The sequence below is a fragment of the Meleagris gallopavo genome, chromosome 21, assembly GCF_000146605.3.
Source record: "Meleagris gallopavo isolate NT-WF06-2002-E0010 breed Aviagen turkey brand Nicholas breeding stock chromosome 21, Turkey_5.1, whole genome shotgun sequence".
Classification (NCBI taxonomy): domain Eukaryota; kingdom Metazoa; phylum Chordata; class Aves; order Galliformes; family Phasianidae; genus Meleagris; species Meleagris gallopavo.
The window spans coordinates 2,905,367-2,922,217 of NC_015031.2; the positions used below are offsets into that span (position 1 = coordinate 2,905,367).

Here is a 16,851-nt window from a genome sequence, read left to right on the forward strand (position 1 = left end):
TTTTTTTTTTTTTATAATTTGTTAATTAGTGACTGCTGGGCATCACAAGGATCGTTGTTTTCTCTGATATGCTGATTTCTTCCTTCTCTCGGTGGAATTGGAGAGCACGCACACACACAAAAAAGACACTTCTTTAGAATGGGAAATAGAGAAAAAGTTTCAGAAGGGTCAGAAGAAATGTAATAGGATGAACGAGTCTGAGTTCTCCTTCCCTAAAGGGGCACTGTGTTGGTGTATTTCGGGTGAGGACTACCCAGGCACAACAAAATGGTTTCTGAATTATAGATCAAGAGCGCTGCCAGTGGGCGCCTCGGGTGGGGAGTGCAGATGTGGGATGCAGGAGGGACAGAGAGCAAAACCCAGGGCAGGGAAAGCAGGGAAGATTTCCTCAGCAACATCTCCGCTCTATTGAGCAACTCTGGCAAGAACACTGCACCACCAGAGCTGGTATCCATTGGTTCCAAACACATCCGTAGAAAGATCAAAAAAATCAGTCCCTCCGTTCCCTGCCTGCTGGGGCAGCGAGGAAGGCTTGCATGGAATATTTACAATCTCTATCTGCCTTTAACATATCTATCTGTGCTGCCAGCTGTCTGCATTTTTGTGTGGCTCTTTGAACGCCGTGCTGCAAAAATAGTTTGCTCCGGAGCAACAGATAAAATGGTTTTCCAGTTGTCTCGCCTTCGCTCTTGAATTATTTCCATGCTAATGAGAACCCTGCAGAGGCACTCCCAGACAGCATCCTGAGGAGCTGAGCAGTGACATTGCCACTTCCCAATCCAGCATCCATCCTTAATCCAAGAAGCAGAAAGGAGTGGCAGGCAGAAAGCAGGGGAGCCAGGATTGTGCCAGGAGGCACGGGGAGGGATGCTGATGCCTTGAGGGGCTCCAGCAACCCAACCACCCTCTTGGCTCCAAGGTCCACATTTCAGCATCCAGATGGGGCTGGGATGGTCTCAGTGGTGGGATCACCCACGTGGGAACAAGGTTAGGATGCTACTCATGCATTTTTAATAAAACCCTATTATGGGTTACAGCTGGAACCTCCTCCCAGCCCATAAGACCTCAGTGTGGCTCTGCAGCATAGCTTTGGGTCCAGCTCCATCCATTGGGCTGCTCCTCACCCTACCCAACCTGCTTTCAGCCCCTAATGGCACCTCCCCAGCTTGCTGCCCAGCAAAGTCAACCTCCCCATAGGACCCACATCCTTACAGACCTCTCCCGTACTGGGAACAACCCCAAAGACCCCAAACCATTGGTGCCAGTGCCCCATTAATGCTCTGCCCCATGAAGTCCCAGTGGTGGTCAGGGCACTCGCCCACTCGTGGCCTTCCAGCACCAATGCCAAGGGCAGGAGGGATTGGCATTCCCAGTGGATCTGTGCAGCTCAAAAGTAAACTTAACGATGTTATCCACCAATCTGATAATTAATACCCTGGATGCTTTTTATTGGAACAAGCGAGGGCCAGGACGTGCAGGGGATTTTAATGAGGGGCTTTGATGGAGAGGTACGAGCCTGAAAGAGGACTTGGGGGTCAACAGCAGTGATTTGGGGGCTGAAATCAGCCCCAGGTGCCTCCTACCCCACACGGAGTGCCCTTGGGCTGCTCCCAGCCTCATTGCCACCTTGCCAGCAGCCAGGCACCCACTTGCCCTCTCTGCTTGGAGCTGAGCACTGCATCCCATGGGCTCTTTTAGATAACATGCTTCCGAGATGCTTAAATATTAGAGAGGAAGCACTTTCCCAGGCTCTCCCATGTAGGACCCACTGCCCTCCAGCACCCCAATGGCAATGGGGACACAGGCACCCAATTTTCTCAAAAATGCCTATAACTGTAGTTGATCCCACTGCTATTTTTAATACAGATGCTTTATTGAGATTCAAATGAATGTTTCAAATCCTCTCTCCTTTGCATAATTCTTTTTAATTAACACTTCAAAAGGTTTGAACACAAGATCTGTGCTATTTCCCTAACGATGTTGCCCCAATCTCCTTTTCCCCAAAGCTCCCTTGCCACGGTTCTGAGGGCAAAAGCTGGGGACAGAACTATCCCCAAGGCAGTAGGTGATGGTGTCAGGCTCAGGTTCTGCAGGAACATCAGCTGAAGGGGTGAATCACCGCTAATCCATCAGCACAGCAGCCTGGGTTTGGCATAGAGCCGGTGATGGCTGAAGTAACTGGGTTTAGGGTCACTGCTCTGCCACCCTCCACCCCAGTATCAGCTGCTGTCATACAGCAGTACCTCCACAAGGGAGTAAAACACCCCAAAAATGTAAGAGCTTCTCAACAGCCTTCCTGAGTGTTGGGAATAACCCACAGCCCTAAGGATAGATCATGGGCACGGGATGAAAGAAAGGAGGTCCCCGTACCCATAGGTCCCCACTCATTGGGATGAGCCCTTCTTCACCCAGAAGATAAATGCAGTGCAGCAAAAACAGCAGTGAATTTTTGGGTTTCAATTCCTGCAAGCGCAGAAGTGATTAGACACAACAAAATTGTATAATTAGGATTTAATAAGAGACCGTCCCAGACATGCAAAAGAAATAGGTTAGACAGTGGCCTTTGTTCAGCTACAAAAGACATTAATTTGCAAATACTCTCAATATTCTTTTTTTGTTGTTGTTGTTATTTAGACTGATTTTTTGAAAGACTCTGATAAAACAAGAAATCTGGACTAAGCATTCCAACTGCATTTCCAAGTGCAGGAATCCAGCTTTGATGTTCCCCTTGATAACATCTTTTTAGAGCCTTGACTGCATCAAATTAAATTCTGATTACTCTGATAGCGCAACACAGCTTCCAAATGTATTCAGGTGACTTTTTGTTCTAGAAGGAAATAAGCTATTTTGACAAGGATGCTTGTTAGACAAGAGAGAGGTGGGGAAGATATACCCTTGTGATGGAAAAAAGTTTGTTTCTGGTACCATTCAGCACTGAGACAGCAGGCAGATGCAGAATTGCACTTTGGATGGTCCATGGGTGCCCTTCTTACATCCATCCCCTTCTCAAGGAGACAACTCATAGGGACATACCCCATGGCTGCATCCACGTAGAGAAGTCCTCTCCATGCATCCCCACATAGGGGTCACCGACTCCCCTTCTTTTCCCTTTCCACCCCAGAGCTGAACCCACATCACCACCCCATCCCGCTGTGCGCTCGCGGTGCTCCGCTCCTTGGCTCCACGGGAAGAGGAAAATAAAGTGCAAATATTATTGTTGGCAGAGATTACCAGCTCCCCCACTGTGATTTAGGCATCTTTAAACTTCATGTTTTATTAATCTTTGCTGAACGATTAATGGCACTGAAATGTTGTGTCTGCAAACAAAGGCGCACGCTGCGGTGTTATCTCTGGGAGATAGCAAGGGTTTGGGCACCTGATTGCAGCTGATGAACTGCACAGCAGAGCTACAAGAGAGCAAAGCCCTGAGCAGGGCCTGGTGCCCTGAGCAGAGCTGAAAGCAGCAGCCCGTAAAGGCAAAACGCATGGTAAACATGCCCAGGTTTGGGGTGCCATCTTGACAGAGGCACCCAGATGGACACCCAGAGAGGGAAAAGGCTTTGGCTCCATCCCCATCATCCTGTAAATGATTTTATAGAATCACTGAAGGATTCGTGTTGGCCATCCAGCCCAACCTCCCCGCAATGAGCAGGCTGACCTTGAAACCTCACCCATCTCCGAGGTTGGGGCATCCACTGCAATGACCACCCCAACATCAATCTCCGGGCAACCTGTTCCAGGCTCACGACCCTTTTTCTTATATTCAGTCTGAATCTGCCCCCTTTTAGTTTGAAACCATCTCCCCTTGTCTGTTCACAGCAGACCCCACTAAAGAACCTGCTCCCTTCTTTCTTGCAGCCTTCCCTTCAGATACTGAAAGGCTGCTATCAGCTCTCCCCACCTCCTTCTCTTCTCAGTGACAGAGGCAATGAGCACATCACAGGGGTCAACATCCTAGAATTGTTCTCCTTCCAAGAACTGGGAGCCAGCAAAGCCAACAGTTGCTGGATGCTATCGGTCCCTGAGCAAGAAGCAAGCAGTGTGGTGACCAAGGGACCCTGCAGCCCAAATCCAACTCTTAAGGGAGACCCCAAAACTCCATGCCCAGAGTAAGGACAGTGGGAAGAAACAAAGCCTCAGGGGCCCTGGGCTGCTGGGGAGGGACAGCAGCACCGGGGCCCAACATCAGCCACAGATTTTATTGTTTAGTAATGAGCTCACCAACAGCAGCAAGCCAGGAGGGGGGGGGTTGTACATGGATACAGATGGGAAGGAGTTACACAGACTGAGATTTGTACAGCTTTTGTACAGAAGAAATAAAATGAATCAAATAACAAAATAGACATTAGCAGTCAAACCTTTTTTTTTTTTTTGTCTTTTTTTATATATCATACTAACAAAATCTGATAGCCAAAAAATGACTAATCTACAAAATTGTCATACATACTGTACGAGTAAAAGGTTATCATCCATTTATACATCTAGTAACATCTTTATTCTGGTAACTTACATGAGGCCTATAGGATCTTAGTGTATTAATCATTCCCTACAAGGTAGTGCTGAGCTGCTAAAGCTGCAGAACAACGGAGTACTGGAATTTCTGTTAAGACTTCTACAGTGTCATTTGCATTTTTTGTCATAACAAAACCCTCATGCATCTCTACTGCAAGGCAGAGGGGGGAGGCAACGGCACAGAGCCTCAGCACCCATCCCTCAGCTCGGGTACTGCAGGAGGGATAAAGCTGAACTCACCCAACGCCGATTTACCCATTCTTCCCTTTGGTCGAGAGGGTTAGAGAGAAGGAATCACCAAACAGAGACGTGGTGTACCTGACAATGTCTCAGCCTTCAGCAGAAGCCCATCACTCAGCAGGGTGGGACGCAGCCCCCGCACCGCCCTCGGGGCTGGAGTTGGAGTAAAGGCACAAACAGGGCTGGTCCCTGGCCACCAACAAGGGATGGGTGCGTCCGTGCTGCGATGCCCTTGGACATCTCCCCCAAAGAACGAAGCCAGTAAGACCGAATATTGTGAAATACTTTATACACCACCACATATAGGCAAAAATAGCAATTAAACTTACAAATAAATAGAGGGGCTGGGGAACGTCCTCCTTGCCCTTTCCCAGCGTGTCCCTGGTTTGGAGTCTGCCTGCCCCTGGGAGTCCCAGCAGAGGTCTTACCTCAGCCCCAGCCACCTTTTAGTGATGAGGTGGAACCCAGATGTGTGACAGCACATCCTGTGCCCAGCGAGCAGCTCCCACAGACCTGCACACGAGGACCAAGTTACACCCTGCTGCCCATGACAGCATGGCCAGGAGAGCCCCCACCTCCTGGTTTGGCTGCATGGAGCAGCACAGCTACATACAGCCAGGGAAGAGCAGCAGCATTCACTTTAGGCCACCTCTGCCCCACCTGCTGCTGCCTTGGAGAAGCTGCAGCAGCAATGAATTAATGGAACATGCTCCCCATAAACACTCCTGGGGATCCTGCCCTGCACACAGCATGAGTTCAAAGAGTTCAAAGAGGGAAGAGGAAAACTCAAACTCACCTATAGAAGAAGTCACTAAAAAACCCATCGGGGGAAATATAAGTAACAAAAGAATGGAGCTCGCCCACCTGCATCAGGAGCTGCTGCAGGGACTTCAGGAGAACTTTGGGGAATACCAACCCTGAATTCTCAGGAACAGCACTGAGGTGTTGGCTGCTGCAAGCTGGAACAAGGAATGCTGTCCCTGGGATTTTCCTGAGCAACAGAATACACCAACCAGGATTTTGGTCCCCTGGAAAGTCCCAGTGCTAGGCAGGTTGGTGGCAATCTTCCAGGTGGTAAGAACTGACTAAACACTTCCACCAGGCAGGGTGGGATCCCACCAGCATCATTTCCAGCCAATGGATCCCACACCCTTCCTTAAGCCAGACGTATCTGTGGTTGCTGACTTGTTGCACTCCCTGAAGTCACCTCTTTCTCCTCTCCTGCTCCCTTTGAACAGAAGAACTCATCAACCCTGCAACCAGTGAGCAAGGTCCAGCATTACATCAATCTGGCAACACGCTAACAAAAATTGCACAATTTCATAGGAAATGAAGGCAAAAAGTTGACATGCAGTGACATTCATCTGCCCATAGCCTGGCTCAGATCTCTCCCACTGCCCTTTTCTGTCTTGTCCTCTTTCACAGGAGCCCCATCGTACCAGGAGAACTTCTGAGAACTGGAGGATTCAGGCAACCAAGGGAAGCCTGGTAAGAGACTGCTGTTATTTCTCCTGTTTTCACTGTAGCACCCAACAGTGAATGTGAACTGGACTTTCATGGGGTGCTGCCTCACAGCTTTAAGAACACATTCTCCCCTTACTGCACGCATCCTGATGTCCCTGGGAGCTCTGGCGCAAAGATGGAGAGAGGAGCAAAGCTTCCAACAGAAGGAACAATCAACCAAGCAAACTTGTGCTTCCTTTGCCTGCCAGCACCACAGCCACAGCAGAAGGACACAGCAGCACCCACCTGCTGCTCGGAGCACTCAGGATTCCAGATGGAAGTTTGGGTGCTTGCCTGAGCCTACATTGCTGTGCACAGACATGAGAGCCTTGTGGGCTCTCGCCTTGGATTCCTTCTGCTCCAATTGCTCGTGTTTGTGTCACACACAGGATTTCTGTAGCCATCAAATGCAGACAGCCCCTACTGCATGAGTGCTCCCAGCAGTGAGCTGCTGTCTGGGTCTGGTCTCTGAAGCCCCCCCCCATACAGATGCAATGGATCAGAAGAGCAGCCCTGCCTGGTGCTCCGCAGGGACACACCACCACTCCTTCCCCAAACTGCAGCGGGTGAGAAACAAAATAAATAACCCCTCTGAAATCAGACCGTCTCACATGACACGCTATGATACAAGAACCAGGTGAAGCCTCCTTGCTGCAGAACCAGATGTCTTCTACAAGGCAGGGACGGAAACACACACATCCCATCTCCCTCAGCTACACGTCGCAGTGAGCCACCAGCCCAGCAGGTTGCACTGTGCAGGTCTTTGGGGTGAGTGGGAGGGAAGGGACAGACTACGTGGGCAGCGTGCAGCCTCAGGACATGCTTCAGTGTTCAACACCAAAAGCAAATCCCTTTGCAGCTCCCGTGGGGCTGCTGGGACTCACTGACACCTCAGCTACCATAGGGTGCAGCCATCACTCAGACTGCTGGTAGGACAAGGGCTGCTCAAGCAACACAAATTCCACAGTCCAAACCAATACAGGTAAGAAACCAAACCCAGAGAGATCTTCCTGCTCCCTCCTGGAACAACAGCTATCTTGGAAAACTGGGCTCCAGGATTGTCCCGATTACATCCGTTAGTACACTATAAACATTGTCCTTCTTTAAAGTGAAAATACTGTGTCTAGTCTTTTGGAGGTGCTAAAGCCAGATGTGGTATTGTTTTTCCTGACTGTGCACAGGAGCTGATACCGGCATGAAATGATCATCTTCCCCTCTTCTCTATCAGAGCTTCTCCTGGAAGAAGAGAGACTTAATTAGCAAAAATGAGGGCAAGCATTGAGGTCTTTTGACAGAAAGGGAAATTGAGCTGCAGAGTGGGATGGCGGGACTGGGAATCCAGGCTTTCTGTGTCCTGACCCACTGCACTGCCCAGCAAGCCATAGTGCTGCTTCCTCAGGCTGCCCTGAGAGGCAGCTGAAGTCTGAGGCTTCAGACCTTATCCTGCATCATGAACAGCAGGAGAGAGCATGATGGTACGGCCCAGGAACGTCACTTTGTGAAGAGGATGGCAGATATGAGACTGAGCAGGTCCTGGCTCATCCTGCCAGAAGTCATACAGGCAACCGACCCAGGAGACAGAGGACAAACTCCCAGCTGCTTCCCCCCCGAGCAAGTGCCTGCTGCTGGAGGGAGGCACACCAAGGAGCGTCCTCCTGGTTTCCTCTGACTTCCAGAGATTGTAATGGTACAGTGTTCTCTCCACACGTGGGAAGCACTGGTGCAACTTGCTGTGTTGGCAGAGCTGTCCCCATCCAAATTCTGTCCCCATCCAAATTCTGTCCCCATCCAAATTCTGTCCCCAGCAAAGCAGGCAAGAAAGCACAGTCACCACTTTAAACAACATTCCGCTCATAACTTACCTCTTGCTTGTGGGATTTATCCTGCTGGTGAATCCCATTAGCAGACCCAGAATTTCCAACAGGCTGCAATAGAGAACAGACAGTGCTTACTGAAGAGGAACACTGGTGCTTGCCTGCAAGGACTGAGGTAGGTTTGCCTTCTCCCTTGGCAGCCCAACAACACTCAGTGGCCACTCCACACAAGGACAGAGGAAAGCAAAAACATCACATCGTTTTTGGCAAGAAACTTCCTGATCCCTGCATCCTGGCCCAGTCCCCACATTAGGGATTACATCCTTCCCAGCTATAAAACATCCCCTGAGCTCCTGCGTGGACACAGAGCAATTCTTCACTTCTGACCCTTAAATCCTGGTAAACAAACTGCGAGCCAAGGGCAGCTTTAGCTGCAGACAGCTCAGCACAAGGAACATCACCACAGCAAAAAGGACATCGCCATTCCCCGTTTCCCATCCCTGGGGACAAGCCTGGCAGCCAGGACAGGCTGTTCTATCTTTAGAAAACCCAAGAACTTTAAACATTTATAATGTTACTTCAGCAGGGGTAATACGGAGCCCTTCAGCTTCCAAATGACAGTACAACCTGCACAAACAAGAGGAGAAAGCTGCAGCCTGAAGTCACAGCATGCCACACATCAGTTGTTTGGGTCTCAGTAATCAGATTCACTGTTGTCGGTGGATTGCTGGTGACAGCAAAACCAGAAGTTATGGGGAGATGAGACAAGACTGCCAGGCTTAAATGCATCACTTAGGAACCCCTACTGAATGTTCTTCTTGAGTCCTGCCTGGATGGATGGAGGAATAAAGCTGCTGCTGCACCCATGGCCAAAGCAGTGCAGGTGTCGTGCATGCCAGCATCTCCTACCTGGCTGAAGAACACCCATCTGCACACGGAGCAGCTGGGGTGCCAGGAATCAGGTTGGAAATTTGATCTCAGTGCATGCTCACAATAATGAATACAAAGTGGTGTAATTCACTTGAAATTAAATAGGCTCCCAGAGCAATCACCGCATATATTCCGAGGAAAGGTCTCAGTGCCAAATCCTTGTCATTTCCTGCAAAGCTGGGAGATCAGGGTCTCCCAAGACAGAAAGACCCTCTTCCTCTATTATAGGACGAGTACTTTGCAGCTGCACAGCGAGGCAGCAATTACAAGAAAACGAGACAAAGACACACGATGCCATTATGCTCCCCCAGCTCCTGAGTCTCCTTGCCTAATAGCAAGGCCAGCCATGCACATCAAGGGCTGCAGAGCGCAGGGGCTGACTAAGCCTGCAAAGGGAGAGCAGCAGCAGCTTGTGGTAATTAGAGATTTCCTCCTCAAGCACACTGTGAAGGCTCTGCAGACAAAGGGAGAGCGATGCCAAGCCAGATCCCTGGGCAGCAGCTGCTGTCAGAGAGGAGACAGGAGGTCAGAAGGCACTGCAGAATGGGCTACAGCGGAAACGTGGCTCCTCGAGAAGCATTACCGATTCCAGAAGTATTGCACCTGGAGCTCTTTAGGCCAGCTATGTCCTCAGGCTCAGCCCAAAATCCCTGTTAACAGCTCCCCTCTATAGGCAAAAGGACAAGCAGACATCATGCTGAAACCTGAGAGCTTTGATTCAGACTTCCTCGTAACTTGGGCACTTCATAAACCTGACATCAATGGAAGTGTGAAGCCCAATGCCCTCCATAATCCTCTCCCTGTCTCTCGGTACTGCAGTTTGTAGTTGAAGGAATAATGCTATCCTGTCGTATCTCAAGGATTACCTTGGCATGAAGGTATCACAGTAATGCCAAAGATAGATTAGCTGACCTCATGAAGTCCGTTCCAATTCACTTTAAGGTTATTTTCTACAGCTGGGGAAGAAATAATCACCATCTGCACCACCTCTGGAGCCAGGAAGGTGGAAAGGAGGATTTCCTGATCTCAGGGGACTTAGCATTAAAGCAAACTTTCCCCACCCCTCCCATAACTTACAACAGCCAAGGCTGTCATGATGCATTTTCATTTAACACGCAGCAATTAACGGCAAGAGCAGAAATCACTCTGGAGGTCTTGACAGTATTATGGCATGTCCTGGACTGCCACAAATTTGTCATCACCACAGCTATCCTGTCTGGTACCAGCAGACAGCACTGCAGGATGGAAGGAAATGTCAGCACCAGCTTGATGCTCAGCTGAGACAGCACTGCTGTCAGGACTGCACTTTTAACCTTGCATCCCCCTGCCTGCCTCCATGCAATGCAAAGGGCCCTTTGGAGCATCTGCAAACTGTACAAAGGCAGTGAGAGAATAAGACACAGCACCCCCAAATCACCTAGCACAACATATCTACACTTGCATTGGGTAAAACTCTGCTCCTTGTCCTTGTCCACCAGCTTGTGTACTTCTGTGTCCATCTTAACATGAACTGCCACTTAATACTGCAGAAAAAAAAAGACATTTTTAAGCTCAGAACTTAAGTGAGCAAGTATTAGAGAAGCACCTGAGCCATCACCTGATAGCAGATGAGAAAATACAACTGGAGTGAAAGAAGACACGAGTCCATCTTTAAGGTCCCTCCCAACCCAAGCCGTTCTCCTACCCTACAAAGCTAAAAGCTTGGTGCAAGGGGCAGGTCACTGCACTGGAGGAATCAGTCAGGACTTAAACACCTCAGGTAGGCGGTGGAAAAAGCCGAACGTGAAGAGCTTATTTATTTGCAGCCCTCATTTTCACAAGGAAAGATGCAAGACAACAACAGAAGCAGTTCTGCCTTCTGAGAAGAAACACAGGTATACTAGAATGAATTGGGAAGAGAAGAGAGCAACTTGAGTGGGAACGCTGTGGTACTTAGGATCAGGTAAGGATACTTAGATCAGGTAAGGATCAGGTACTCCTGCCTCCAGGAGTTCATAGCAGAAATGAAAAATGTTTTCCCAGAGTCGCTTCTGAAGTTTGTCCTTAAGGAGAGCAAGAAAAGCTCTCTCAAAGAGCAGAGATGGCAGAAAGGCTCAACTTTCACACTGTAAAAATGATTCTAAAGGACATTATAAATTAGTTAAGAATTATCCCACTAACAGCTCGTGTTTTATTTTGTTTTTAAATCCAAGAGCAAGAAATATTTCTCTTCCTGAAAGCAAGAAGAACTCACACGAAATCTTCATTGGGACAGATGAGTGACCTGGGCAACAGACATCTGTGTGCCCTACCTGTGTTTTCTCCGAGGAAAGCCTCATGGCTTCCATGAGCTTCTCCATCTGGTGGCCCTGCTCCAGGGCGTTGCGCAGCACATCCTCGGTGCTGACCAGGCGGTGCTGCAGCCGGATCACCTCCGACTCCGACGAGGGGTCGATCAGGGAGAACCGCCTCTGGTCCGTCACTGACTTCTCCTTGTCCTTGTGTAACAGAGTGGAAACAGGGATGTTTGGCATTAGAACCAATCGCTGTGGAAACTTAAAGAGTACAAATCTGCAGTAACTCAATAGAACCGTGTTTTGGTTTCAACAGTAGATGGGGTCAGAGCACAGCTGTATGGTGTCAAACACAACCAGCACAGCTCCAATCTGTTCCCAACAGTGCAAATGCTGTTCACATTTCAACCACTGGAGGACACTGAAGTACATAGGAATTAGAGAACATTGTTTTACACATCTTCTGATCTAGGAAAAAGCAGTGAGGGGAACTGATGTCCCTTCGGTTTCTTCCCAACAGTGTTAGCCCTAGTGAGCCATGGATCTAAGATCTGTGGGAACAGGGAAGCAGTGGGGCAGGATGGATGCATGTTTCATTGCTTAACAAGGTGCTGCTACACCAGGCACAGTCAGGGAAGCTCCCATCAGATGCTCAATAGCAAATGGATTAGATAATCTTAGCGGTCTTTTCCAACCTTAACGATTTTACGAACACAACCATCGTGGTTTGAAGCAGACGCGGTGGGCGTGAGCCCCACAGCACAGCACAGAGCCTTCCAACCTCATATCCAAGGCCAGGAGGGGCTCTGAGGCTCTCACCAGCACAACCAGCTTCTCTCGCAGCCCTTTGATGTCATCTTTGAGCTTCTGTTCCTTCAGCCGCCACTCGGCCTTGTGCACCTCCCGGCTCAGGTCACGCTCAGGCCCAGGTGAGTGCCGGTTTGCCTCCAGCAGCAGTGCTCTCAGCTCATTCAGGCTCCTGGAAGCAGCAGCAACAAGAGGTGAGGACATTCCAGCTGGGGTTAATGGTGGTTACAGCACTCTGAGCACACACACACACACACGGTCCTGCACACTGACCTTTCCTTCTTGAGGAGCTCCTGGCTGATCAGGACCAGCTGCCCCGATGCATCGTGTGTTTTCCTGGTCAAGGCTTCCAGCTCCCCTTCTAGCCTCTTCTTTTCTTTTAACACCGAATCTGCCTTCTTTTCCGCAGTTTTGCATTTGTTTTCCAAAGCTAGGGGGAGCAGAGGATACAAGGGAGAAGAAAAGTTGCTTACTCCTTTACTTCTACTTTCAACTTTCCCAGTTCTCAGTCTTAAAACCACAGGGCTGGTAAGCTCTAGATCTGGCCCCGTTTAAGGGAAGATTTCAGGAACATCACACCAAGCTCCATTTGTTTCTCCATTTCTTCCAGTGAGCCCAAACCCCTCCTTGCTCATGTAAATGCCTTCTGCAGAAAAGAAGGCTCTGGGAAGACCTCATTGCAGCCTTCCAGTACTTGAAGGGAGCTTACAAAGCAGGAGGGGGACTGACTTTTTTACGTAGTGTGAGACAGGAAAATGGGGAATGGCTTTAAAATAAAAGAGGGAAGATTTAGGTTACGTGTTAGGAATAAATGTTTTACTCAGAGAGCTGCAAGGTGCTGGTACGGGTTGCCCAGAGAAATTGTGGGTCCCTCATCCCTGGAGCCATTGAAGGCCAGGTTGGATAGGGCTTGCAACTAGCCCATGCAGGGGGTTGGAAGCAGATGATCTCTGCAGCCACCTCCAACCTAATCCATTCTATGATTCTATCATGTGTTCTCTTGGACTAGAACTCTCAAATTTTTACCAGCAACACCCACTAACAGACAGTGCCATGTTTTACACCTGTCTTTGAGCACCTGGGCTCTTATTCAACAGCAAGATGAAGGATGAGCAGAGAAGCACCTTGTTCCCACCTGCACTGGATTAGGGAAACTTACCACTTACTTGGGCCCTTAGGGCTTCAGTCTGGGACACCAGCGATGACACCTCTTTGTCTCTTTTACTCAGTTTGTCTTGAAGGTCTTCAGTAAGATGAAAAGAAAAGACAAGGATTAGAAGCCTAGAAAAACTTCTGTGCAAATCAGGAAGGTGTTGAGTCTAGGGTCAAGGTTCAGAGTGCCATCAATGGGATGTGATGGGCACCAGAGGCAACTCCACATCAGCAGAGAAGCAGCAGCAGAGGGGTAACACACATTCTTCACCCTGCATCTCATCACCACTCAGCACTAGGAGGCATGAGGAGGCAGGCTACACAGCTAGGAAGCCAATGATACAGGTTTAAGAAAGCAAAATTGAGCAAAAATAAAGGGTAATGAAACTCTGAGCAATATCTAAGTTCCTGGAAAAGTCCCTGTGATCTCCTTTTAGATTGCTGCATCCTCAGAAGGGCTTTAGAAAGGGATTTGCAGAAAACAGGTGAATAATTGAGAAAAAGATATAACTATAAATCAAGTGCCATTTGAAAATGGAAGAGACAAGTTAGCTCTTTGTCATCTGGCAAGGCTTTTCTGCTAAAAAGAAACCAATAAACCCTAAGAAAGAACGAGGAAACCTGAGTTTTGTAGGAATGAACAAGGGAAGGGGTGATCAGAAAAGATCTCACGTGTCTCAGATCAGCCCCAAATTCTCCACAAAGGACCAAACTCAAGACACACACAACAGGACATCCTTTTCAAGAGGAAGCGAGAGCCCAGAGTCTGTCTGGTCATTCAGGTGCAATCGTGCAGCTCTGTCGTTACTGGGATTGGGAGTCACAGCTCACCCTTTTGGTCAGGGAGGCTAAAAGCAATTCAGCTTCCAAGCTACATCATCTAAACTTCCCGAGTGGATAAATTCTGGGCTTTATTCAAAAGATGGATATGATTTATAGTAAGCTTAATAAAAATATCTACCATGAGCAGTGCACTTATAGAAGCACAGCATGCTCAGTGACCATGTTTTACCTCTGTAACATAAGGATGGGACGGAGCGAGCCCATTTCTCCATATCTGTCCCCAGCCTGCACCACTTACACGATGAGTGCATAACAAAAACTGAAAACCTCCACCTCTACTACTACTCTAATTTGCTCATTAGAGAGGGCAGAGAGCAAATGCTATCTAGAAAAAAAAGAAAAAAAGAAAGAAAAAGAAAAACATGACTTCTCAAGCTCCTTTCGTGTAGCTGTGCCTGCAAGAGCAGAACAGCAGAGGAAGGGACAGCACGTGAGTTGCTGGAATGTTTCATGACATACCTTCCATGGTCTGCTTCATCCTTATCTTCTCTTCTGAAATATCATTAGTATCAATCATCTGAAATAAATTTAGAATATGAGATATAAAACGGCCCTTAACTCAAAGACTCAAAGCAAAACCAACAACCACAAAGCCCCATCCAAGCATCAGAAGTTGGACTGGCACCCAACTCTGGATGCTTTACAGTCTTCCAAGAGGAAAACAGACTTTTGTGGAGTTGCTTCTCCACTTGGGTACTACTGGAGGTCTCCTGATCCAGCACCCCTCCATAAAGCACACCCTTTAGGATGTCTGTTCATGTGTTCTCATCAACACTTCAAGACTGCCCCTGTTCAGAAAAATGTACAAAGATCTCCATCTCATCTGTAACCTCATGAGACTTAGACAATGGCAAACACTTCCACTGGGTGCAAATACACTTATTAAAGATGACAACTTGGAGTAACACAGCTCTACCCCACATGGGAACGGCACAGGCATAGTTCCATAGGATTGCCAAGAGAAACAATGTGCCTGAAGCATTAATGATTACAATTAAGTAAAACAATTACAGTGCAGACCTCAGGAAGAGCACAGACTGTCAGTCTTCTCGAGACATGACAGTCTCAAATAAAAGCCAGACAAATGGCATCAAACTGTGCCCAGCCTACACATGGACAACATCCACAGCAGTATTAACACTGAGCACCTGCTGCATGGTACCCAACAGAAGCATGGGCTCTCATCCAGATGGAAATCCTCTCACATGCATCTCTTCTCACTTTTTCCTTTTTTTTTTTTACCCACAAAATCCTATAGTTTCTCTCTCCAGACTCAGTGCAAATGGCCAGGAGATTCCAAGGGAATCCTAAACACCCTGGAGAGAGGGTGGCCATTGCACAATCCCCTAACAAGGGAAAATCCATCCTATCCCAGGAGACTTCACCTCTGCCTCATCCAGGGTAATTTCTCCCCTAAACCACCACTGAGCTGCACACAGTTGCCTAACACCCACTTCTCAGATTTCAGGCTTCATCTCAAGGCAGATTCAGGTAAGCTACAGCATGAAATTTCATTACCTGTCCAATTTGGCACCATGCAACTACCAGCCTTTGACTTCTACCTGCTTACTAATAAACAAGTAAATATTAAAAATGTTTTCCATTGCAGAGGCTACAGTTCAGCATTTGAAGCCTCCTCCCATCCAGCAGCCTTGGGTGGGACTTTAGGACACAATGTTCAGACTGAGCAATGGCTGCAGCCACCACTGCTGAAAGCCCCAGGGTCAGCCCCAGCAGCTCATGCACACTGCAGGACCCAGCTTGAACAGAAGCAGGAGCACACCTGAAGGGGAAACACGTTGCCTGATGTATTTCTGGCACAGAAAACTATTTAACTGCTCTGTTCTCACTTGGAGACATAGGAAAGAAGGCACGTTCACAGTCATGAGACATTTGTTTGCTCAAAATATTTGGATAGCTAATACTACAGTCACATTAAATTAGCTAAGATGTTTTAAGATAGAATTTATTCTATGACACTCAAAGGCTTTCATCAATGCATTTCTTCCCAAGTTTTCCTGATTTTAATCGACACACACTTAAAAATAATTACTTCAAGACTCCCTGGTTCTAATCCAATACCAATAAAATCCCCCAGAGCCCTCTCACTTGTTTAAATGGCTCTGGAACAAACCTCAAGTTTCTTTTACATTCATTCTTGTTTAAATCTTGGCTATAATATACGATGCACTGTAATTACAACTCGCTTTTCCCAGAGCCACAGCTGTACTTATTGTTCATGACCATCTTTACTAGAGGAAACATGTTGAGCAACCCTTGAAGGACCATTAATGCTGCAGATCCCTCCTCAGCCTTTTTTCCTTGTCTTCAGTGGAGGATGTCCTTCTGCAGGCATGAAGCTCCGACTTGGCCAACGCTAATTCATTGGCTTTACTTTGTTGCCTAGTAGTACAAATGATTTTAGTGGGGTTGTTCATGCTGGCAAATTAAACACAGACATTATATCCACTTCATTGGCACCTCAGTCTGGAACAGACTACATCTCTGGTAATAGATTTCAAATGAATGTTCTCAAAATGTGCACATTTCATGGCTTATTTTCCTTTTCCTCATCCCCACGTGGACAAGCTCAAGTTGCCAAAGCCAAACACAAACAGAGGTCCTGCTCTAGGGCCACGGGTGGCAACCTCCCTGCTTTACTCCAGTGAAAAGCCTGTGAGTGAGTTACATACTTCACAATACCACTGCTTTTCTCCTAGCCTTCCTGGGGGAGGCTCAGGATTCTCATTCAATCAGGCATTTTATTTCCCTGGCCT

At 48.0% G+C, this 16,851-nt stretch overlaps 1 protein-coding gene across 3 annotated transcripts in view; it reads right to left on the bottom strand.

The window, feature by feature from the left end:
* Positions 1–4,114: 4,114 nt before the first annotated feature.
* The window catches only part of CLIP2 (CAP-Gly domain containing linker protein 2), a 58,588-nt gene continuing 45,851 nt past the window's right edge, over positions 4,115–16,851 (bottom strand). For all 3 annotated transcript variants that reach the window (XM_010721814.3, XM_031556415.1, XM_010721813.3), the window contains 7 exons: positions 14,534–14,591; positions 13,239–13,322; positions 12,353–12,509; positions 12,092–12,251; positions 11,291–11,476; positions 8,118–8,180; positions 4,115–7,491 (listed from right to left, as the gene is read on the bottom strand). In XM_010721814.3, the coding sequence (XP_010720116.1) occupies positions 7,480–7,491; positions 8,118–8,180; positions 11,291–11,476; positions 12,092–12,251; positions 12,353–12,509; positions 13,239–13,322; positions 14,534–14,591 (720 nt within the window). In that variant the 3' untranslated portion in view covers positions 4,115–7,479. The remainder of the gene's footprint in view (positions 7,492–8,117; positions 8,181–11,290; positions 11,477–12,091; positions 12,252–12,352; positions 12,510–13,238; positions 13,323–14,533; positions 14,592–16,851) is intronic.